The sequence below is a fragment of the Sciurus carolinensis genome, chromosome 5 (genome assembly GCF_902686445.1).
Source record: "Sciurus carolinensis chromosome 5, mSciCar1.2, whole genome shotgun sequence".
In the NCBI taxonomy this organism is placed as follows: domain Eukaryota; kingdom Metazoa; phylum Chordata; class Mammalia; order Rodentia; family Sciuridae; genus Sciurus; species Sciurus carolinensis.
In genome coordinates, this window is record NC_062217.1 from 31,351,556 (window position 1) to 31,377,986 (window position 26,431).

Genomic DNA, 26,431 nt, shown 5'->3' on the forward strand with positions numbered 1-26,431 from the left:
AACTGTTAGGAATAGTTTGAAAAATTAATATAAACTTTTGTTTTATTAGCAGTTACACAATTTGATATTAGAAATATTTTTAGCTACAATTTCTGTTTTCTTTCTAGTCTTCAAGAGTTCATATAACTAGAGCTGTCTTGGAACAATTTTTATCTTTTGCAAAATACCTTGATGGTTTATCTCATGGAGCACCTTTGCTGAAACAGCTTTGTGATCACATTTTATTCAACCCAGCTATCTGGATACATACGCCTGCAAAGGTCTGATTTTTACTCTCATTCATAAGTAAATTTAGTGTTACGTTATAAATTGTAGTTACTGGGTGTAAACTATCCAGCATAAGACATTTTGAATTTTTGGCTTATTTTATAATCAATCCAAGGCAGTTGTGTTACTATAAGAGATCTAAATATTAAATATGAAAATATTAAAATAGATGAACGTATAGTTAAACTGTATTCTGATGTTATTAGATGTGATTCATACCTTTCCAAGGAAGAGAATTTGATACACTGATAACTGTAAGACTAGGAGAATAAATTAGATATCTAATTTTATCATTATCATTATGATCATTTTGACTGGGAAACTGCTTTCCTTTTGAATGTAGAATTTGTATCAGCCATTAAATAACATTTTTAATGAAGAATACACATAAATAGATATTTTTTCTAGAAATTAGCATGACTATCATTATTTTGTATACCTGAATTTAGTCCTGTTAGACCTTAATGGAAATCAGTAATAATGGATATTTTAATTTTGACTCTTTTACAATTTTAAAATCTCTCATGTACCTGGTTACATAATGTTTAAGTTCAGATTTTATTACAATTCATCTTATTCATTTGTCTAAACCCAGATCTGAAGTTTGTTGCTCTTTTTTAACAAGGTGTTTGACCTGCCATCTTTATGCTCATAGGGTCATATTCTAAAAGCCAGATATATACTATGTAAATTGGAACAAAATTTGAACTTCATGAACTTTTGGAAGATGTGATAATAGTATATGTTTTTTTTGGAAATACTATAGCTGATTGACATTAGTCCTGTTCCTTTGAAGATGTATATACACTAAGAGCTGCTGAATTGTACTTTCTTTAAGAGCATTGGTCTAAATAACTTTTAAAATAATTTTGATTTTCCTGTCAGATTTGTTTCAATTAAATTCTTGAATCATTTAGAATTAGTTTTTCAATAGCTGTTACCTTTTTTAGTTAGATTACTAGGTGATACACATTGCCATTATGAAAACAAGTTTTATTAGGATGTTGGGTTTTATCATTTTCTTTTAAAAATATAAATAATGTTTAAGAAAATGTTAATTTTTTACTCACAATAAATAAGTGGTTATTTCTTGGCCTTTGTTAATTTGTATTTGAATTAAAAGAGAATGTGTGTTACAATCACTTGAACCATTTTAAATTTAATAATCTTGTTATATTTTATTAGGTTCAACTTTCTCTATATACTTATTTGTCTGCTGAATTTATTGGAACTGCTACCATCTATACTACCATACGCAGAGTAGGAACAGTATTACAGCTAATGCACACCTTAAAATATTACTACTGGGTTATTAATCCTGCTGACAGTAGTGGAATTACACCTAAAGGATTGGGTAAGTATACCCTTACCACTGAGTTTACACTTTCCTGTATTGTTATATATCCTGAGTACTACTATAATGAACAGATGTACATGACTATGAAATTATCACTGAACTGTTTTCTTTCTTATGAAGTAGACTGGTATATTGAGAATTGTTTATGGTAAAGAAGAATTTATTGCTTTTCAGTATTAAATTACTTTGGAATATAGGCAATTGAAAATAAGCAATAGTCTTTATTTTAACCTAGATTTTTTTTTTAATTTGGTTACAGTATTAAAAACCAATAAATATACAGGTTATGACCAGTGTGTTCTAGTATATTTGCTTTCAGCATTTCAGATAGTTACCTTTCTTGATGTCTTTATTTCATATTTACTCTTTGTTCTGAGTGGAACAGAGACTAATTTAATTCTTTAGTGTCCTTTTTACTGTTTTAAAACTATAGCCATCTTTTCTAACTATACAACAAAATACACCTGTAGCAAATAAAATAATAATAGAGAAAAAAATTCATTTATGACCCAAACCAAAGTTATGACTATGACAAGGTTGGCAAGTTTTCTTCCTCTGTTTCTCACTGAATAAATATGTGAGAATGTTTAATTTCTTTGAATGAATTGAGATTTTTTTGTTTTTTTTTTCTCATTTTTTTCTTCAAGTCCCTATAGTAATCTAAGAAAATGGATATTTACATTGTTTCTTAAGTCTGTTATGTAAATTAAAGAGTTATCCACTCCATTATATATACTTGCTTACCTCTGTTTTTTATCTGTTTAAAATTACTGATAATAAATATTTTTAATTATTTTCAGAAATGTCTTAACAATTTACAATTTCACCAGTAGTGTGATAGAGGGCTTTTCTTAACATGTTCACAATTAACATTGAGTATTACAGTTCTTTTTAACAGTGTTTTTGATAAGGGCAGTAACATTTTAGTATTTCAATATTCAATATTAGTTTTGTATTTTATGGATGAGGCTTTCAAAATTGTTTTTTACATTCAGACCTACTTTGTCTTTTATAGCTTTTTTCATTGCTTCTAAGTTGATAATGCCTCAAAATTTACTGATTAAATACCATTTATTATATTCTCTGCTTAGCAGTCTACATGTTAATTTTATAATTTATAATGTAATTATATGTATATAGACATTCAGATACGCAAATAAAACTATCTGTATATAACTGTGTCGTTAATGTCATATTCATTTTACAAGTCAGGAAACTGAAAAGTAATACAAAGTGAAAGCATTGAAAGTTGGGTCATATATGTTTAACGCAGAGCCATTATTTCAAAACATTGTAGAATGATATCTACTACAAAATACATTCACACATGTTAATTTCTGCTTTAAACCATCAATTTCTAATTACAAAAATTTGCAAGAGTTGTACAAAGAGTTCTCAGATCTCTCATCAAATTTCCCAATATTTTAAATTTTAAAACTTCACATTTTAAATTTTCATTCTTTCTCTTAATGAAACACTCATGTGCATACATGCCTTTTTTTTTTTTTTCCTATTTCACTTAAGATTAAATTGTAGGCATAATGCCTCCTTACCACTAAGTGATTATCTGTGAATTTCCTAAAAGGTAAAGGTATTCTGTTGAATAATGATTGGGTACCCATTAAAATCAGGAAAATAGCATTAGTATAATCCTGTACTCCAAAGACCCCATCCAGATTTTGCCAATTATCCCAACATTGTTCTCTCCAATGGGTGTGGGGGGGTGGGAATCAGTGTAGAATAGTTCTTTTATTATTACCATGACTTTAGCATTTTTGAAGAGTATGGACACATTATTTAGAATGCCTCTCAGTTTGGATTTGTTTGATGTTTGCTTGTGATGATTCAGGTTTTTCATTTTTGCAAGGAATAACACAAAACTCATTTCTTTTCTGTCTCATTGTATCATGTCAAAGAGGTACACGATGTTTAGTTGTGTTGCTAACAGTGATGTTAACTTAGAACATTTGACTAGGATGATTTTTCGGTATGAAATTAATGTTTTCTCATGTGTAACTAATAGATATTTGGTGGAGAAATAGGTTTAGACTGCTTACTTTCCTTTCTTCTACAAAGTTTCACAAATTTTAATTCATAGATAACTCCTGCTATAATTGATCTTACTGTAACAACTGCCAACTAGCAATGTTGTCTTAAGATATTTTTTAGTTTGCATATTACTATAAAGAAGAACTTGTTCTGTATTTATTTTTCAGGTTTTTTTTGTATTAGTATAGACTCAGGCATTCTCATTTTATTTAATGTATTATATGAACAGTTGGCATTCATTTTTGCAAAGGGCCATATAGAATTTAGGTTTATGTTGCCATAAAAAGACTGTTACCAGTAGTCAGCGCTACCATTTTTATTGTAAAGATAACCATGTATGTAAATTAATGGGTTCCAGTGAAACATGTGGAAAGGTAAATTTGGCCCCAAATTCCTTTGTCATTCCTTTGTTGTATATGTTCACTGAATTTCACATTTTCTCAGATTTGGCCATCACTGCCTTCACATGGAGTTTATGACAAATGTTCACAATTTTGTAGTGCTTCTTTATTTTGTGGCAGATGATATTCTAGGTTCATATTATACTTTCCTTGTTCCAGTCCTGGAATCACTTATTTCTCCAAAGACTGGTTTGCTTTTGGGATATGTTTTTTAGAAATGAAGGTCTGGTGTTAGGTGTAGGTTTTTTTTTTTTTTTTGCTTCTTGAGTGTCTTTGTTTCTGAATATTAGTAGTGAACAGATCTAGGAAATATGTTTATATTTTTGTATAGAATATTTATACACATTCACACACACACCCACACACCTAAAAACGTATCTATCTATTAGAAATGTGAAATCACACCAGTATTGTTCAATTTCAGTCTAAAACTGTGATGACTCTATCTAGCTTCAGGCTTTTTGTATTTGGAACTTCCTTGTTCAATAGTGAGAAGTCTGGGTTCCCTTAAATTTAACACATGTATATAGTTTCTTATTCTACTCTGTGAAACCAGTGTTTTATCATATATACCATCACATTCTTAGTGTTAGCATTTTCAGAATGGTCCTTATTGCCTCCTCAGTCCCAATTTTTTCTTTGGCACTGATAACCCTACTTTCTCTTCTTGGTTCCACTATCCCTGATGGTATTGCCAGATTTAGTTATTATTTGGGCTTTGTCAAAGAGATTGGGGATCTCCTTGACCTCTGTCACCTCTTCAGGACCCCAGCCCTTGAGGCACCACTGACTCCAGCTGTCTCGAGAGGGAAGTGGGGAACCAATACATATATTTTAAAGAAAAGTGACAGGTGCCTGTAATCCCAGCAGTTTGGGAGGCTGAGGCAGGAGGAATGCAAGTTCAGAGCCAGCCTCAGCAATTTAGTGAAACTGTCTCTAAATAAAAAACAAAAAGAGCTGGGGGTGTGACTCTGTGGTTAAGTACCCCTGAGTTAAATCCCTGGGTGTGGAGTGTTTAAAAAAAAAAAAAGAGTGGCAAAAAATTACAAAAACATTTCTTTTCTAAATGATAGCTTTTTTCAATGACATGTTGAATGAATTAAAATATTTTCCTTTATGAACACAGAAGAAAATTTATACTACATTACGCTTTCCTAGAATTGTTATTCAGGTGTAGGCACTCAGCTAGAGAAATAGAATCATTTTGCTTTGACTGTAACTTAACATTTTTGTCTCAGAAGTTATTTTTATATGGTTCATTATAAAAACCTATATATTAAAAGTATCATATATAGTACATGTTTGTGGTAGCAAGTGAAATAACAACCTGAAAAATTAGTATTCCCCAAGTAGTCAGTGTTAACATTTTTTTCCCTCTTTTCTCTGTTCATATAAACATGAATATAAACCTAAGTTTCAAATTATAGGTATTTCAGAAATGTACTGTGAAGAGATCATAAACATATTCTTACATTTGTAAATTAAATATTTTAATATAATATGTAAGTTATATTTATAAATATATATTTTGTAATTATGAAATATATGATTATATATAAACATGTTTATAGCATCTTTAAAATATATTTTTATATATGTATGAATATATGTACACAAATTCATATATGTAAAGCACATGAACATATATATACACACACATACACATGTATTCATATATATAAGATAAACCTCAAACTTAAGAAACAGATTATTACTAATAGAATTTATTTCTCCATCTATGGTCACCTTTTTCTATTGCCTGTTGTAGTACATATAACCTCATTCTAAATTTTATGTTTATTACTGCTTTTCTCTGCTTGATCATTTCACTGTTTTTTATTGTGCTTCATTTCAGTCTTTTACTATGTATATATGTATTTGAAACAACTTACTGTTTAGATTCTGTATTTCATATAAAATGGTATAATTTGTGACTTGTTTCTTAATTTCATATTTGCTAGAGAAATCTGTTTGCATTTTATTTTGCAAAAATTGGATCTGTGACAAATGTACAGCAAACACACAAATATATATATATTTCTCTGCAATCTGCTGTATACATTGTGAAATAAATGGCAAGAATAATTTTATCTAACATTTACTGAGTACTTACAGCTAAAATTGTCAAGATTGTTCTTATTCCTTTACATATATTGACCTGTTTATTCCTCACAAAATGTTCTGTGATGTAAGCAATATTATTATCCTCATTCTAACAATAAAGAAAAAATAAACCTGAGCACAGAAATATAAAACTTGTCTAGTTTTATTAAGGGTAGGAAAAATAAAAGTTAATAAATTATTGCTAAGAAAATGACTGTCTCTGCGGGGAGAGGAGTGGGGGATGTAATCAGGAAGAGGATGTGGCACAGAGCTGAGCCCAGGAGTAGGTTGAGAGTCTGGGCAATCCGATATCATAGATACTTGTTAAATATTCAGGAATTTTACAAAATTATTATTAAGCAGTTGTTAGCTTGAAATTAAAATCAGTCATGGTGGGAGGATTTATACAATAGAAATCACAAATATGTAAAACACTATAAATCAAACATTTCATCCCTGTAACTCTGTACATAGTTCCTGTACCAGTTCACCAATGGTTGGTGTGTTTCCCTACCAGGCTTCTGTTAGTGTTCAATTTCTCACCTGAATAGTGGTTATATAGTTGTTCATTTTATAATAATTCATTAAGTTGTGCATTTATTCATTCTGTATGTGTGCTATATTTCATGAGACAGTTTTGGAAAACAGTTCACTAATTGCTGATAAGAATGGAAAGGTACTTTGTATACTCTTGATAGGAGTGGGGCAAAAAGTGTGGAGAGTATTCTTGGAAATGGAGATTGTCTTAATAATAGGTGGAATGGATTGTTCGGGTGATGATTTACTTGCAGTTTAATAATCTTCATGTAAATATTTGTTGGGTGTATAAGCAGATGTTATAAATAATAAATGAAGGAATTGTGCTTTAAATACTTAAAAAGCAGCTCTATAAATCCTGATTGCTTCAAGAAAGATAGTATTTTAAGGATTTTCATGAGCCTAGCTCTATTTCTTAAAAATATAATTTAACTATTGTATGTTATGCATATTATATATATCACTTCATATTCTTAATTTTTTTAGAAATAAGATTTTATAATTAAAAATTTTGGCAATATGGTAGAACTGATACTGTACACTTTTAACTTTTCACTTTCACTTTCATCTATTGATTCAGCATTTATCAGGTGCCTACTATACTTTGTATTGTACATATGTACATGGAAGAAAAAAGCTACAAAAATAATTGTGATAAAGTAGAATACTATACTATTTCTGTATTTTCTTTTATGTGGAGTGAAAATAGATCTATAAATGGAGATAAATTTCATTGAGGATGGAATAAATATTGAGAAACATAGTAAGCTAAAAAATAAGAAGAAAAAGTACCATTATACATATTTGGTTATTATGCATTTATCAATGGGTAGTAATATATTAGAATTTTCAAAAAACCGTTTCTCCCAGTTCTGACATTCAGTGAATAACTTGTATTTGCCACAAACATGAAAATTAATATTATGGAAATTGTATAGTATTAATGCTAACATTATAATTTTAACAAATATAATTATTAATGAGTTCCACAGTATTCCAGCATAATTGCATTAAGCATATTTAATACCATGGAATTTTTTCTTTCTTTCTGTTATTCTAGATGGTCCCCGGCCATCACAAAAAGAAATCATATCACTTCGGGCATTTATGCTGCTTTTTCTGAAACAGCTTATATTAAAGGTAAAATAATTTTATATAATTCAGAATTATAGTATATTCAATGAAAGGGAACTTTTGGCATAGTTTAAAATCATTCTTGTTAAATTAACAATAACTTTCATGAATTGCTTTCAGAATTTTGAAATTTTTTTATCAACTTTTGTTGAATAACTTGGTTAAATGCTCTGAGAACCTTCTTATTAAGGAAATATGTCAGAAAGGGGACAAGGAACAGATGAGTAACAACTGAGTGCAAATATATCATTCTGGAAAACTGTCTTTGTTTTAGGTTAAGAAAGCTCGCACAGTGTATTTTAATACAGTAGGGCTTTTTAAAGATTAAGTTGGAGAGAAAGGGAAAATACAAGCAAAATTATAAGATAGTATACAAAAGTTGATAATATAAACTCTTGAATTTGTACTGTGTTAAGGAAATAGCCATTGCAAATGCTGAATGTAGTTGATGTACTGACTTGAGAGTGTCAAATATTTTGATAACTTTAAAAATAGATTTGATTTTCCAAATATTTACTTACACAACTTGAAATAATATAGTCTATGAATTTTGGGGATTTTAATTAAAATGTCACTGCTTATAAGGTTTACTTTCTCTTAAAATGGTCATTTTGATGCCTTTCTTTAAAGTTTTCTATTTAGATTTAAATTAAGTAATATAATATTTTTTAAAAATTAGGACCGAGGGGTCAAGGAAGATGAACTTCAGAGTATATTAAATTACCTTCTTACAATGCACGAGGTAGGACATGTTATGGGTCTTTTAATCATTTTATTCAAAGCTTTAGAGAAGAATTTTAACTAAATATTTATGATTCTTATTATGCAGGATGAAAATATTCATGATGTGTTACAGTTACTAGTGGCTTTAATGTCAGAACACCCAGCTTCAATGATACCAGCATTTGATCAAAGAAATGGAATCAGGTATGATTATAATTGTATTCTTCTTAGAATTTAGTGCAGCACTATTGTGCATCCTAGATTCTATTATATGAACATTTGAATAAATGTAGCAAAATCTTACACATAAGAAAGGAATAAATGGAAAAAATGTCTATCAATCCTCACAAACTCAAGGAAAATTATGAAGTGTATAGAAGATGGTCTCAGGAATTAAGAGTAACTTAATTGTTATTGCTTTAGTAAAGATATTTCAAATTGTGGGAAGAGCAGATTATTTTTTTCAAGGACACTAAAGAGCATGGTATGTTTCAGCAAAAAGAGATGCAAGAGAATTATATGATATTAGACCCAAGAAAGAGGTAGAAGCCAGAAATCAAAGGCCTATATTATGGTGTGCACCGTAGGCCTTTTTTTTTTTTTTCCTGTTGATGATGAAAATTGAAGAATTTGAATGGGGAAATGATGTGTTTTTATTGTCAGTTTTTTAGATTTATAATCAGCGTTATGAAACATCAGTTGAAGGACAAGTGTGATGTAGCATGATCAACAGATATTATTTATTCATTAGTATTAGAAATGATGACTTGAGTCAGTATCAGTGCAGTAAGAAGAGATTTGCAAGTTATACTGGAATGTGAAGCCAAACGAAAAGATTTTGAAAGCTTATTTAGTTATGGTGACTCTAAAGTAACTGGGTAGATAGGGGAAACACTATTTTGAGTAATAATCTCATGAACTAAAACCTGTAGTTTAGCCCCATATGGATATTCCTTTTTATTTTCTGGATTTTGGGTTAGTGGGAAGAATAGGAAATCTGGATTGTGCCTTGTGTATCTCAATCTCATTAAAATTTCACAAGAGTCTAGAAATGACAGATCAATAATTCCCAAACAATTTTTTGTGCTTCTTGTTCTTGGCCAGTTATATCTGCATGTAACAACTTTCTAGACTTGATGAAGTTTTCTTTCTTTCCTTTTTTATTGTGAAATCTCTTTTGTTCCTTTAATATGAGACACCTGTCCTTTTTTTGACAATAATATAGTATGTGCTTTATTTTTCTTCTCAATTTATAGTACATGTTTATTCTTGTTATCCTGTAGAAATAAATTCTCTAAAATTTGATTTTATAATATCTAGTTTCTTCTCTGGAGGGTCTTTTAGTTTCAAATTCCATCTAGCTATGTGTGGCTATGTCCCTTTGTGTTTGCCACAGGCTTAATGAAAATGTTCACTAGTCCATTTCTCAGGTCAGATTTGTCATTTACCTCTTAGGGCCTTGATAGAATTTAATGAGATCATTGTACCAGTGCTCTTTGAAGACTTTGATTTTAGAAGAGCTCTCCAAAAGTCTCAAAAGATTTGTACTATAGTTGTTCATGAAAAATGAACTTTATAATTTTCAGTAAATGTTAAGGGCATCAGGTATTCAAAAGAAGGGCTCTAGCTATTAGAAACATGAAAGGCAGTTGTCAAAAACTGTAATATCCTTACTGATATAACTAAACAGAAAGTATAGGGTCAAGGGACTACTAAATCAAAAGATTTGAAAGATGTAAAAATCTCAAAAACAAATTGCCACTATCACTTACAGTATCTTAGGAAATCCAGAATGGAAAAATGAAACATGAGTGTTGATACCAAGCCAATACTAATTTGTTGTTTTTGATAAATATTTAATTTTGTTTTAATAATACTACCTAATTAATCATATTTTGCAAATATATTTATAAGAGAAAATTACCTTAAGCTCACAGCACGGTTTCACCAGCATTTTGTTTTATTTCATTTGAGTCTTTGACTATACATATTTATTTTTCCATACATTTATTGGCATTTCATAGTTGTACATAATGATACTGTCTGTTGCATATTTGTACATGCACACAATAAAACAGTATAATTTGGTTGATGTCATTCCCAGATATTTTTCCTTTCCCCACCCTCTTCCCTCCCCCTTCTCCCTTTTCCTGTATTCTACTCTTTTGCCTTCAAAATTCTTGAGATTCTCCTCCACCACAACCACCTTTCTATTCCTTTTTCTCCTGTAGCTTGCACATATGAGAGAAAATATACATCCCCTGACTTTCTGAGTTTGGCTTATTTTGCTTAACACCATATTCTGAAGTTCTGTTTATTTCTCTGCAAAGGATATAATTTTATTTTTCTTAACTGCTGAATAAAACTCAATTGTGCATATATGCCACATTTTTTTTGGTCTTCATCCATTGGCTAGGCCACTTCCATGATTTGGCTGTTGTGAATTGAGCTGCAATAAACATGGATATACATGTATCACTATAGTATGATGACTTTAATTCTTTAGGATAAATACTGAGGAGTGGTATAACTGAGTCAAATGGTGGTTCCATTCCTAGTCTTTTGAGGAACCCCCATACTGATTTCCATAGTAGTTGTACTAATTTATAGTTCCACCAACAGTGTAAAAGTATTCCTTTTTCTGCACATCCTCTCCAGCATTTATTAGTGTTCATGTTCTCTCTCTCTCTCTCTCTCTCTCTCTCTCTCTCTCTCTCTCTCTCTCTCTCTCTCTCTCTTTATTTTTATTTTTGGTGGTACTGGGAATTGAATCACAGGCAGTTAACCACTGAGCCACATCACCAGCCCTTTCTTATATTTACAGACAGTGTCTTGCTAAGTTGCTTAGGCCTTGTGGAGTTGCTGAGGCCAGCTTTGAACTTGAGATCCTCCTGCCTTAGCCTTCTGTGCCTCTGTGATTACGGGCATGTGCCACTGCGCTGGGCTCATGTTTGTATTCTTGATGGCTGCCATTCTGCTGACTTCATAGTATGAATTTGGAAGTGTTTCAGCCTTTTCTTTTTCATGCAATAATTTGAGGAGCATTGGCATTAGTTCTTCTAGAAAGGTTTGGTAGAATTCAACTGAGAATCCATCTGATCCTGGGCATTTCTTTGTTATGAGACTTTTTTCCTCCTTCTAGCTCATTGCTAGTTATTAGTCTGTTTAGGTTTTAGGTTTTCTGTTTCCTCTTGATTCCATTTTGGCAGGTCACAAGTTTCTAGAATATTATCCATTTCTTCTAGCTTTTCCAATTTATTGAAGTGTAAGTTATTAGAATAGTCCCTAATGGTCCTCTGTATTTCTGTGATGTTTGTGGTGATTTTTCTTTTTTCATCTCTAATTTGGGTCTTCTTTAATTTTCTTTTGGTTAGTTTGGCTAAGGACTCATCAATGTTTTTTATCATTTCACAGAAGTGACTTTTTATTCCATTGGTGTTTTTGTTTTTTTGTTCTCAGTTTTATTGATTTCAGCTTTGATCTCAGTTATTTATTTCCTTCTACTGGTTTTAGAATTGTTTCTTGTTTTTTAAGGGTCTTGAGATGGATGCATCATTAGGTTATTTGTGATTTTTCAGATTTTCTTATGTAATCAATCATAGCTATAAACTTTCCTTCTCCCTTCATGGTGTCTCAGAAGTTTTGGTATGTTGTAATCTATTCTCATTTGATTTTAAGATTTTTAAAATTTCTACCCCGATTTCTTCTATCACTCATTCATCATTCAGAAGTGCAGTGTTGATTCTCCTTGTGTTTATATAGTTTCTATGGTGATTTTTTGATGTTGATTTCTGATTTCCTTCCATTATGACCGGGTAAGGTACAAGGAACTACATGTGTATGTGTGTATTTATATTTTTGTATTTGTTATGAGTTGCTTTGTGTCCTAAAACATGATCTGTTTTGGAAAAGGTTTTATGAGCCATTAAGAAGAAAGTGTACTTGAATGTTTTTGGATGAAATATTTTGTAGATGTCTGTTAAGGCCTTTTGATGTATATTTTCATCAGTTCCAAAGTTCCAAAGGGCCTTTACTGAGTTTATGTCTGGATGACCCAACTATTGGTTAGAAAGATGTGTTGAACTCACCTAGTATTATTGTACTGGATCTGATTGAGTCTTTAATTTGAGTAGTGTCTGTTTTATATAATTAGGTGCACAAACATATGGGGCCATCAGTATTTATTATTATCATACCATCTTATGGGTTTTTTCCTTTATCAGTATAATGTGACCTTCTTTGTCTCTTCTGATTAATTTTGGTTTGAAGTCTGCTTTGTCAGATACATTTGCTACCACTGCATGTTTTGTGCTCCTTTTGCCTGTTACATCAATTCCCATTCTTTTACTTTCAGCCTATAACTGTCTTTGCCTGGAAGGTGAGTCTCTTCCAAACAACATATAGTTAGGTCTTGTTTTCTTTTCCATTCTGCATGCCTTTCTTTTAACTAGTTTTGAGACCATTTACATTTAATGTTGTTATAGAGAGATGTTTATTCTTATCATTTTTTTATTTGTTTCTAATATATGCTTTTACCCTGTTTCACATTTGTTTACTCTTCAAATGATATTTGTTCATTTGTGAGCTCTTGGCTTTGTTTTATATTTCTTCTGTGTGAAGTATTTCTTTAAGTATTCTCTTTAGTGCTGGCTTAGTAGTCTTGAATTCTTTTAATTTCTGCCTATCTTGGAAGATTTTTGTTTCTTTGATTATCAATAACTTTTGTGAATATAGCAATCTTGGGTGAAAGTTATTTTCTTTCTGGACTTGGAACACATCAGTTCAAGTCCTCCAGGCTTAAGGAGTTTGTACTAAGAAATTAGAAGAAATGCTGATGGTCTTGCCTACAAATGTGACCTGATTTTTTTTCTCCTGAAGCTATCCTTATTCTCCATGTTAGCAATTTTAATTATAATGTGTTGTGGAGAGGTTCTTATTTGTTCTTGTCTATTTGAGAATCTGAATATTTCCTGTATCTGGATGTCTAGCTTATTCTCAAGGTTTCAGAAATTTTCTATTATTATTTCCTTATAGAAGTTATACATTCCATTAGCCTGCCTTTTATAACCTTCTTCAATTATATGATTTTTAAATTTGATCTCTTTATGTTATCCCAGAAGTCTTATATATCCTGATTATGGTTTCTTATTTTCTCTAATACTTTCTCATGTTCAATGTTGGCCACTTAGCTTCCAACTCTGAGACTCTGTCTTCACATGGTCTATTAGAGAGATTTTCATTTGAGTATTTTATTTGATTTATTGTAACTTCAGTTTCCACAGTTTTTGTTTGATTCTTTTTTCAGTTAATTTACCTCCTGATTGAATTTCTCATTCATGTCCTGTGCTGATTTCTGTAATTCATTCAATTGTCTTTCTGAATTCTCTAGGCATTCATTGATCATTTTTATAATTATTATTTTGAATTCCTTATCTGACATTTTATCTATGATCTATGATTTAAAATATTTATTGCATTTCTGTTACCAGCTTTTCGTGTTGTTGTTGTTCAACCTGGACTACTTCATCTTCAAAATACACTATGACACTATATTTTAAAAAAAGATACTTACTGAAGTAAAAGCACACCCTAATTTTTTATTTGCCACTGCTATTCCCCAGGGAAACTTCTTAAATTCTAGAATTAATTGTTAATATATATGATTTACCATTACCCTTTCTTTATTATGTAAAATATATACTTTTTAATAAAAAAGGAATATAATTCTAAAGCACATATAAACGTTATAATGAATATGGCCACATTTTTGTATAGTATTGAGGCTTAGATAATAATGTGTTACTGAGGCTGGAGTTGTGGCTCATTGGTAGAGCACTTGCCTGGCATATGTGAGGCCTGGGTTTGATACTCAGCACCACATATAAATAAATAAAAATAAAAAGATCCATTGACAACTATAAAAATATTTTAAAAATAATGTGTTACTATAGGCTTTTTTGCTCCAAGTAACATAAAAATCTCTCATTATTTTGAGTAAAAATTGAGTAATGTATAAAAATCTCATTAGAGTAGAAAGCAAGAATTGCAAAGCTATCAGGAAACAATTTCTCTTTTGCTGTCTGTATGACTGCCTTATTCTTCCTTCTGTGTGTTGCTCCTTTGAACAAAAACAAAACATTGCTGTCCTAATTTCTTTTAAGTATCAGTTCCTAATTCAAGAGCCCAGCAAAGACTATTTATTCTTTATTAATTTACATCTATATTCTTTATTAATTTACATTCTCAAAAAGGAGAAATAAGTAGACAGGTTCACCATTGGTGAACATGAATGGTCCAGTGAGCCATGGTGAATAGGAGAAATTCATTATGTTCAAAGGTTGGGGCAATTCTAAGAGAAGAGGAGATTAAGTCTAACTAAGCAAATAATCTTAAAATTGAAAATTTTGAGGCAGTATTTAGGAAAAACCTGTCACATTGCTCTTTGAGTGTATTTTTGAAGGCTATTTAAAGAAAAATTAATGAAATGTGCTTCATTTTATTTTTTCCAAAGAATTATAAAAATCCTGAGATCTGTTTTATGTGTTTATAATTTATTTGTATCCAGTGTTTTCATTGTTAATATTGGTAAATGTTTAAAGGATAATTTTTATACTTTTTAGGGTGATCTACAAATTATTGGCTTCTAAAAGTGAAAGTATTTGGGTTCAAGCTCTGAAGGTTCTGGGATACTTTCTGAAACATTTAGGTCACAAGTAAGTTGATGTTTTACATAACGAGTTAGAGAAATATCTACTGAAATTTGTTATGTTTTTGTATCTAATATCACATGAAATTTGACTAGAATATTTCTAACATTGACAAATCTTATAAAAGTTGTAAAAATGTTTTGTAATGTCTTAAATAGTTGATTTTGGAACAGGAAAACAAATAATATAATGTAGTTTATTTCTGTCTTTTTCTGGAAATAAAAATATTGTTCATTTTAAGAATATAATAAAATATTTTATAAAATAAAGCACATAATGTGATTTCATTGAAAACTTTCTTAATGCAGGGACTACCATGTATATCTTGATCTTTTTCTGAGGGGTGATATTAGACTTAAATGCTGAGTCAGTGTTTTACTGTTTGTTTATCTTTTTTCTTATTTAACAGTGAGACCTTTGATTACGTTTGTGACTTAAAATCTTATATTGCCTAATTTCTTCACCCAAATCCAGAATTTACTTTAAAAAACTTTTCATGTATGTGATAACTACTATTTCAATGTTTGCAGTTCACAGTGTATCATGCAGTGTGTGCTATTCTTTCATAAACCTATTTTCTGTACAAATGAACCTAAGGAAATAGTACTATAATTTTAGTATTGCTAGATGAGATTCTTCCCAGAGTCGTATTGTTGCCAATATTTTCTGTTGCTTATATTTGCAAAGAGTTTATCGATAACACTGATGAAACTGTAAAAGATTCTAGCATGGTGGTAGACCATAATATTTTGGGATACATTTTTTTTGTTGTTGTTGTTTTGGTACCAAACCAATAGTTAAGGGAGAATGGTGATTTTAAATGTAGAGAATAGTTCAGACAAAGCCAGAATTGCAAAAAAGTGTTACATACACCTGAGGAACTGTAAGTTTTCTAAATAATAAAATACTGGCAGTGAGAAAAACATGCACATTTGATAGTATCAAATAAAGATCACTCATGTAGCTTTGATTAAGTAAAAGAAATTGACTTGGATAAAATTAAAGGATTTTAGCCCTAGATCAAAATCAAGAATGCACATTGAAAAATGAAGATGGGATTGAAGATGTAGCTTAGTGGTAGAGCAATTGCCTAGTATGTGAAAGGCCTTGGGTTTAATCCTTGATACCACCAAATCCATCACTCAGTCAGTTAGTCAACAAAAGTTGAAAATATAGAAGAAGATGAAAATCAAAGATATTGTAAAATTAAAAATGACAAGCAGGCCATTTTCTGTATAAACATGGATGATTAAGATACACTTTTCTCTTTTTCCTATAATATTCACAAATAATTCAGTAAGATGTAAAATATAAAATCCCTCACATACTTGTTTGCCAAATTGAAGGTAGATAAACTCCAAACTCTGTGGACTCTTAAGATATTAATATTGACTGCTTAAAGCCACTAAGATTTTGTGTAATGTTTGAAGAATTTAGAGAAAATATGAAGAGAATGGTGAGAGTGTTCAATGACAGCAGATCTCACAAAAAGTATCAGTGAATGTAGTTTCTGAAGTTAAAGGCTCACTTTAAGGTGCAGTAATAGAACCTTTGTAATAATCGATACATTATGGCTGATAGCACAATGCTTCTTCTATCAAATGGGTTTCAGAAAAGTAGAAGATGCATAGCAAAGAATAATACAGATGAGCCATATTCGTAGGAAGCAATCTATTTCTGTGGCAAGGGAGAAAACGTTTTTAAATTGTGAAAGCAGAAACTTTACCCTTGTCCTTTCCTTTGCACACATACTTGAAAATCTTTTGCAAGTGTCTTCTTGTTCTGGGAAAATTAGACTATATCAAAAAAATAGAAAAAATGGCACACAGTAAGTATGTATCAAATAGAAAACTTGGGGATATGGTTCAAAAGTAACCAATAGGAATACTAACCAGAAAGAAATATTGTTAATAGACCATAAAATAATGTGATGTAAATTTTTCTTCAAGTTTAAAAAGTATGAGATGAATGAATTGCTTCTGAGAAAGAATAGCCACCAATTTAAAGAAGTTGGAAGAAATGTTAAGATAACACAGAAGTCTTGAATTATAAGCTAATGGAACTTTGGAAAAATGTTGAAGGATATAAAGTATCACAAATAGAAATAAAATTGGAAGAAACTCAAAGGAAAATATACTCTTTTATTAGCATAGGCAGCTGTACCGAAGATAAAAATGAAAAAAAATCACTAATAATACATATAGAAGAAAATAAGTGTTCAGAAGATTGAGAGAGAAAATGATTAATATAGAAAGAAAATAGGTTCCAACAGTGGCATAAATGGAGTTTCCAAATGAGAAAAGCAACTAAATAAACAACAACTAAAAACAACAGCTAAAAACCAAATATTTAAAGCTATAATTCTATGAACTTACAAAATTTTACTTTGCTTATTTAAAGACATACTGCAGGGCTAGGAAAATTGACCTGGAGTGGTCAGCCTGAAGGTGTATTATTGGACCTAACTATAACAATTTCTTATATAATTGTATGGCAATAAGGGGGAGGTGGGGGTTGAGCCTGGCCTTAGACTTCTGTAAAACAAGCTATAGTACAGCAAAATGTAGACAGGGAATTGTTTCTGTGAATAATTATTAAGAAAATTGCCAGAGACAAAACTCAGCCAATTAGGAATGAGTAGAGAATACAGTTAAGGACTGCTGGTGAGCACTGAATAAATGTAACATAAAAACTGAGATGAAAATAAATGTTCAAATGAATGTGACAGAGCAGAATTTTCATTTTGTTGATCCTAATGTAGAAATAATACAATTGTAATGAATTGGGAGAGGATGGAAGAAAGTCCTCTTAATCCAAGGAGTCAATGGATTTCCATATGAGCTGAGAAATGGAATATTAGAAATAGGATCTAAAATTTGTTGGTGAAGGAGAGAGGAAAAGAGTGAACATATTAACTTTATCATTACTCACAGTGGGGAAATGCACTTTCTAATCAGTGGAGGAATACATATTATTTTATAGTTACAGAGTTAAGTATTTCAACAAAATCATAAAACTTTCAAAATATTGAAGACCTGTGAATAAATTAACATATAATGAAATTCTAAAAATGTATAAAAGAAAATAAAACATGGCATATCTAAAACCAGGCAAATCTATCATAAAAATAAATATAAAAATTTTAATCATCTCTTATAAAACATCAGTTTATCACAGCAGTTAAGATTTATATGTCTTCATATATGTCTTCATATACGAGAATGAGAAGACATATAAATATGCTAATTTTATGAAAAATTATAAATGTGAATAAAATACACAAACATAGGCCAAGGAAATCACATCAACATGACAGTACAAGAGAGAAAAAAGAAATGAGTAAAGACAGAGATGGAATTTATGCCAGAAAGAAATATTTTGAGGAAAAGAGAATTTTCCATAATGTTTTGAGTTATAGAATAATTAACAAGAACATAAATTCAGTAAGTTCTCAAAGATAACATAAAGAACACAATGAGATGAAAAAGGAACCTTAAGGGCTAAGGATATGATGACCCAAATTATATAATCATTTTAGAAAATGTAATAAATACTAAATGCAATATAGAGAACAAAGTGAGCTAAAGGTAGTTGGTGTGTCTGGATGAGAGAACCAAATGAAATAGAAAGTAGTTCTACAAAATAATGAATATGTAGAAAAAGTACACTATGTTATAGAAAAATTTGACATAAAAGATCAACATTAAGATATATGATGTTTAAATCAAATTGTAGTGATAAAGAATAATATATAAAAAGCAAATCTAGGCAAAGAAAGAAATCATCTTGAAATGGTTAAATATGTAGCTGTCCTCAGATTTGTGCCAGTTGAATTCAGTACCAAAAAATATAGAGCAAAGTCTATAAGTTCTGAAAGGAGGAGTGACAAAATATTATTCCCTGCCAGGTAATTAAGTACACAAATATGAGGACAAAAATTCAGAAGACAGGTGTCTTGATCTTCTCTTAAATGAAATACATCCAAGTGAGAAATAAGTGAATAAAAAGAAACCAGAAATGCTGAAGAGGTCAAGGAATTGAGTTCATTGAAAATAGTCAAAAAATTAACAACTCATACATCACAACAGTGCTAAAATAAACATATGTTTCAAACTTTGGTGATAGTCAAGTAGCGATATAGGTCACAAAACTTCTGTGGTGTCAAATGTGAGAATTGTAATTATCCATCTTTAATATAAAGGGGTTGATATGATCTAAAACTGAAATGTTAATTCTGGGAATGACTGTTTTATTCATAATTGCTTTTTAAACCTCATAGAGATTTAAAAAAAATCTGTGGTAAAGAAAGTCACCTGGAGTTATTTTTTTTTTTAAGTTTCATTTCCATTTCTGTTAAATATTAGTGAAGTTGTATTTGATGCTTTTTTATTTAAAATAAAATGTAGGGGGCTGAGTTTAGTATGTCTAGTATGTGTGAGGCGCCCTGAGTTTCATCCCCAGAACCACAAAAAAAGAGTATAATACAAGTTAGTATGAGTTCCTTCTATCCTTCGTTGTTCTTTCTCTCATCCCTTTTCCTTTTACTCTCTTCTCCATGAAGAGCTTTCTAGAGTTTTATTATTTATTATGTTACTTGGTTAGTGGAATTATAAAACTTTGACTTTTTATTTCTCTGCACATCTTTTTTAGCATTTAACTTAACCAATTAAAAATTATTGGGACCAATGAGTTAAAATAAATATCATTTAAAATGCTACAGGAGAAAGAATAAGGAGTATTAATTGCTCACTAGGTGAAGATGGTCTTTCCAACATTAACTCCAAATGAAGAAAGACATGGTGAAGCTTGATAGATTATACTGAAGAAAATTAAAGCCTTCCCTATGCCAAAAAGACCTTTAAATTCAAAAGTGGAAAATATTTGTCATTTATTTGATGAAGGGATAATTTTCTTAAAGTTATTAGGGTTTATATAACCAACAGGAAAAAGATGACCAAACAGAAAAAAAAAATGGCCATAGAACAGTACCAGGCAGATCTTCAAAGTAGTATAAATGTTTTTAAAAATTATGAAACATTTTTAGTATTCTTATAAGTGAAAATAAGGTCTATAATTTACATATCTAAATGACCCTTTTATGATTATAATATGTGGTGTTGTGAAGCTACTGGTAAAATACATTTGTACCTTAATTGTGGAAGTGAGAATGTATGTTTTTGAAGGTTTAGCCAACTCTATTAGAAAATTAAAATATGAAAGTTTTAAGCCAATCATGCGAGTCGTAAGAATTTATCCTGAGGAAATAACCATGTGTATGCCCAAAGACTATCTATAGGAAAAGTTAATTTATGATAGGAAAAAAAGGTCACAAATAACAAATGTCCAAAGTAGTAAGTAAATGGAATAAGTTAATCATGCTTCATTTTTATTATCAAATTAAATATTAAATGACATTGAAAATACTTAATATGTGAGGTTTAAAGGAAACAGTTTACAGTTTACCTTATATAAAATTATTTCCATCAGAGTGACATTTTTATTTATGTCTCATATTTTTATTCATAGCAATTAATTCAAAGAAATAAAATATTTATAATGACTTTGGTTTATGAAATTGAGTTTTCTTTTTACTCCCCCATTTCTATATTTTTTCACTTTATTTTATTATTGCAAGAAGTATTTCTTAGACCATCCAAAAAAAGAAAGGAACTACAATATGTTTTTTTAGTATGCTAGTAAATCTGTAATTTACATGAGTAAAAGCCTATACTTTTTTAAAAAACAGATAATACTCTTGATCCATGTGGTCAGAAATCTCATAAAATTCAAAGGTAAAACAAATAGGCATTGAAGTCTGTTTACATCTTAGAAATTGGTTTATGATATAAGTTTCTCTAGTAAATTCACACTGAAGTCTTTCCCAAACTGAATTAATAAAGCTGGGTCTTTCATTAGGGGCACTATGGGAAACAAAATCATGTCTTGTGTGGGATTTGAATGCCCATTTCCTGCCTGAGATGGTGGATGGCATTTTTGGCTCTCTCTTGACTGCTCTGCAGCAGAATTTATTTGTAAACTTTTTAGTTTTTTTGTTTTTTAAATGCAAACTGCAAGAAGAAGCTGACCCATCTATTCTCTTGTATTTGCACAGCATTCTTTTAGGTTTTCCTAAAACCTAAAATTAAGCATCTGTATAAGCATTTATATTGGAGGGGATAATCAAGAGGGCATAAATTTCTTTTGGTGACTGAAGTTATAGTGGCACAATGAAGAGATTATTCTAAATTTCAGATAGCCTAATTAGATATAGCTTTTACCAGCTCTGTGAAGCAGAGAGACATATCAAGGACAATGCTTTGGCATTTGTTCTTTACTGATTGGAAGCAGATGAAAGCTTTTTGGGGGTATGGCTCAAATTGGAAAACTTACAGCTTTCCCCACCTTAATCACATAATATCCATCAGTCCTATTTTTGTTTGTTTGTTTAATATTCAATTGATCTTTTCCAATCATATTTTGTGAACACAGCAACATGGGACAAATGTCCTAGCTTCCTCTTGGGTTCTGGTAATTTTGCTGTTTCCCTCTCTGGACTGAGGAAGACTGGATGAGGGGACCAGCTTTCCGGTGTTTTTGTTGTGGAGGATGGTGCTTAGAGACTGGTGTTAGAAGAGAGGATTTCCAGGTGAATGGTACCCAGATACATGTACATCATTTGATTTCTGTATTGATTAAAGTAACAATAGTTGTTGTAACAAACAGGGAAGTTTTGTTCTCTTATCAAACTAGTCATTTCTTTTCTGTTTGCTTAATATCCAAATGGGTGTTCTCCCAAAGATGATTATTTTACAAGCAATAATTAAGAGACCAAGGCAGTTTCTGCCATTTGGTGGTGACCTTGTCTTCTTCACGTGTCTCCTGTTTTGATAGCCTGAGGAAAAAGCATAGAAGATGTGTATTAGTGCATTTTCTGTGACTCATACCTAAAATGCCCTACAACTTTTCTGCATACATTGGCGAGAACTTAGTTAAATAACTACATCTACCTGTGAGAGAGAATGGAAATGTAGTATAGTTGTGGACTCAGGAAGAAAGGAAGAAGAATTTGATGATTACTTAGTCAGTGTATGTTACAGTTGCCAAATCCAGTAATAGAAAATCAAAGACCAATCATGAAATACTGAGGTTTGGAAACCAAAAAGACTCAGATCTTGAATTCTAAGGAAGTTTCTAAAGTGAATGAGAAATATGTAGTAATTCCCTGAGCTGGAGCTGAGTGTTCCAGGAGGCTTTTACTAGATAGATCCTTCTATTGTATTTATGGGTGAGGAAGGGGAACAGTTAAATCAGCCAGTGCTAAGTTGAAAGGAATTTTTTATTTATTTATTTTATTTTTTTGTGATGCTGGAGATTGAACACAGTGGCATTTCAGGATTGAATCACATCCCCAGCCCTTTTATTTTATTTTCATTTGATTAAGTTGACCAGGCTGTCCTTGAACTTGCAATCTTTCTGCCTCAGCCTCCTGAGTTTCTGGTATTATAGACATGTGCTTCCATGCCAGGCTAGACAGGAGTTTATTTTAATTCAGTGGCAAGGCACAAATATAAGCAATGATGAGATATAGAATTATTTGACTTTGTGACTCTACAATCAAGCTAGAGTACTCACTTTTAACCATAATTTTAGATTATTTGATATTAAAGTTTGTTATAGACTGTTTTATAGATATTGAAATTATATGGCCTTTGTTAGGATTAATAATTTTAAACTAATAAAAATAAATACTAAATAATTTTTAGTAATAATTACTACTTTTGACAGTAATTTGAAAAGGAATACTGCCAACATTTATATAATGTTAATTTATATGTTTTATATATTAGTTTGCATGAATATTTTATGTGTTTATATAATACTCTTGGGACCTTAGAACACAACTGTGTTATAAACTGTTGTTTCTTTTTATAGATGGAAATTCATTAGGAATAATTACTTGTTTGATTCTGTATTTGCTTATAAATTGTGCTTTTTATCCAAAAGTCATATGATCAGAGACTCAAATGTGATTCATGGTCCTTTTTCCTTTCTTCTCTCCAGGAGAAAAGTTGAAATTATGCACACCCATAGTCTTTTCACTCTTCTTGGAGAAAGACTGATGTTGCATACAAACACTGTGACTGTCACCACATACAACACACTTTATGAGGTAAAATTCAAAAAATGTGATGAAAAGTCTTGAAGTATATACATTGGAAACTTTCTAAACCTATGTGATTGAGATAAGTAGTTGGTCAGTTAGTCCAAAAAAGGCAGATAAAGCAAGAATCATTAAAAATGAAAATGAACACATACCTTATTTTTTATTGTATTTGAAAAACTGTGTGCAGTTACTTGCCAGTGTTCTTATGTTGATTCAAGGGTGTTTCTTTGAATATGGATTTTCTGACTGGCTTTGCAGAGTCTTTCTCACATAAACTACACTCCATTTTTTATTAAATATATTAGATCTACCTTCACATTCTTTCCTTTCTCTACTCCCCTTGTCCTTCCTAATACATAGCAATTACTCACTTTGATAGAGGTGATGTGAGGTAAAATGTAGATGAGAACTATTTATAAAAATGATGTTCAGATGCACCTTTAGATCTCATTTCGATTGAGAAATTCTTTTCTCATCACCTCTGACAGGTAGTCATACAGGTGTGGGTCCAGTATTTTCTATGAAATGTGTATATTGCCTCATAAAATAGCTATTTTGATTTTAAATGTCAGTAAAGTATAAGAACTGTTCCCTTCTATTAACCTTAATTTTGCTTTGCTGTAACCAGTCTTGGACTATCCCAGTACTCTAAGTGTAAGGGTTGGCAAACTACTGTTTTTGAGTGACTATGAACTAATGATGGTTTTTATATTTTTAAGTGGTTGAAAGTAATCAAAAGAAAAGTAATTTATGCAAACGAAAATTTGAATGTCCATAAATAGTTTTATTGGAACATGGCCACAATGATTTGTTCAGGTATGGCCCATAGGTGCTTTTAATACTATAAGCACAGAGTAGTACTTGGAACAAAGAATGTTTGTCATACTCTTATCCCTTTGCACTCTAGCTTGACACACTGAGAATAAGAGTGATACAATAACTCAATATTGTTTCGTATACCAGTGTATTGCCAAACGTGCCTTCTTTTGAAATATCAGTATATACCTGTCATATCAAAACAGGAACAATTGGTTTTGAGTCTCACACTTTTAAAATGACAATGGACTGTAGATTAGTTGTGACAGTTTAGAAGGCAAGGCATTGTGTCTATTATACAAAGGCATTATGTCATGCTAAAAAATATCTTTATTGACATTTCTAGACTAGGTATGCATAATATACCTAACTTAGAAAAACATTGTTTAGAAAATATAAAACTGAATATTTCATCATTAAAGATTTCTCCAGAAAAATAAAGGGAGAAATATTCACCATAGAGGAAGGCAAATGCTGAATGAAATCTCTTTCATTCAGTAGTTCTGAGTGGTATTGTTATATAATTTTAAATTAATACGGGACAAATTCAAACATCTCAAGTACTACATTTTTTTAATCTAAGCCATTGGCTAGTTCCAGCTCAATTACAGTTTTTTGCATAGCCTTCAAACAGGATAGTTTTACATTTTCAAGTTTCATTGTCTATAAATAACTGTATTGGAACCTAGTCATGGTAGTTCATTTAATATAGTCTTTGGTTGACTTTACGCTGTTATAGAGGTGAGTACTTCTAACAGAGCCCATATTGTTCATACATCCTCAAATACTTATCTGACCTTATCTCTAAAAAGTTTGCTGATTCTTGCAGTACTGTAACAGAGAAGTGTAACTCCCCCATTGTTTTTATTAAATACTATTTTAATTTTATATGAGAATCAATATGCAATCCGTACTAAAATTTGGAAAGGATAGAAAAGCATCAAGATAAAATTTACCCATAGTAAGCTCCATTAATACTTAAAAGTATAAAGAATTTTTCTTAATTCTTCCTCCTATACACACACAAACACGTACACACACACACACACACACACACACACACACACACATCTTTAAAAAGTAGCGTGCATAGCTTTGTGCTCTTAACATTATATTGAAAATCTTTTTGTTACAAAATACTCACCTAGAGCTGGGTAGGGCAAACTTTCTCCCTTAAAGAAATGGTAAAAAATTTAGACTTTGTGGACTGTATGATATTTGTTATAAATATGTAGGTCTACATTTGTAGCTTAGAAGCACTTATAGATAGTATGAACCAAATGGACTGTGTTCCAGTCAAACTGTTTTAAAAACAGGCAGTAGTTTGGCCCAGAGGCCTTGGTTTTTTGAACCCTGATCTGTAGCATTAGTTTTCACTATTTTATTTCATCGTTTGTCTGCTTTATTCTCTCAGTAGAGTAGGTGCAGCCCATTAGATAAAGAACCTTTTAGCTTCTGACTGTTTTTAAGCTTAATATGCCTAGTTTGTATCAGTCTTTCCTTAAATCACATAATCTGTAGATAGAACCTTTTAGAGTAATTCCTACTTAATAGTAGTGTTTAAAAAAATATTGCTCCAATATTTTGAATGCAGAACTGAGTATGCACTAACAATATGGCATACACTTTACAGAGAATGATGAGGTGATTTCCTTTCTTGACTTTGATATTGTATTTTCCTAATTATAGTAACTATCTTTTATTTATTTTTATTGGATACTTCTTAGGACAATTACCTTAGTGAGTGTCTTATATTCATGATCTCAGATCTTAAAATAGTCCTATGATACTGGTCAATTTGTCTCTTAAAACAGACAAATTGAGACTTACAGGTTCAATAGTTTGCTTTGCCATATCACTAATAAATGCTTATAAATTAGGTAGGTTCCATAATATATGTACTAAGGGAAAAATGTCAAAATCTACCTTCAATTGACAATATTAAAGTCCTCTTCTGAATTAACACCTTGTTATAATAATCAGGTGTGGTTCTGAATGCTTTAGCCTCTGATATTGATTAACTTTTGTTGTGTCTTGGTTTTCTTAACTACACTTTGCTTTGGCTAGTGATACCTATCTAATTAATTTTTTTAAAGTGGGGGGACTGGGGAAATAACTCAGTGGCAAAGCACCCTGTAATTCAATCCCCGAGTATAAACACACACACACACAC

At 30.8% G+C, this 26,431-nt stretch overlaps 1 protein-coding gene across 7 annotated transcripts in view; it reads left to right on the forward strand.

Annotated features, from left to right (window-relative positions):
- Positions 1-26,431, forward strand: part of Nbea (neurobeachin) — a 628,163-nt gene that overhangs the window by 154,239 nt on the left and 447,493 nt on the right. For all 7 annotated transcript variants that reach the window (XM_047553976.1, XM_047553978.1, XM_047553977.1 and 4 more), the window contains exons 12-18: positions 108-260; positions 1,453-1,621; positions 7,775-7,854; positions 8,528-8,590; positions 8,678-8,775; positions 15,192-15,284; positions 23,340-23,448. In XM_047553976.1, the coding sequence (XP_047409932.1) occupies positions 108-260; positions 1,453-1,621; positions 7,775-7,854; positions 8,528-8,590; positions 8,678-8,775; positions 15,192-15,284; positions 23,340-23,448 (765 nt within the window). The remainder of the gene's footprint in view (positions 1-107; positions 261-1,452; positions 1,622-7,774; positions 7,855-8,527; positions 8,591-8,677; positions 8,776-15,191; positions 15,285-23,339; positions 23,449-26,431) is intronic.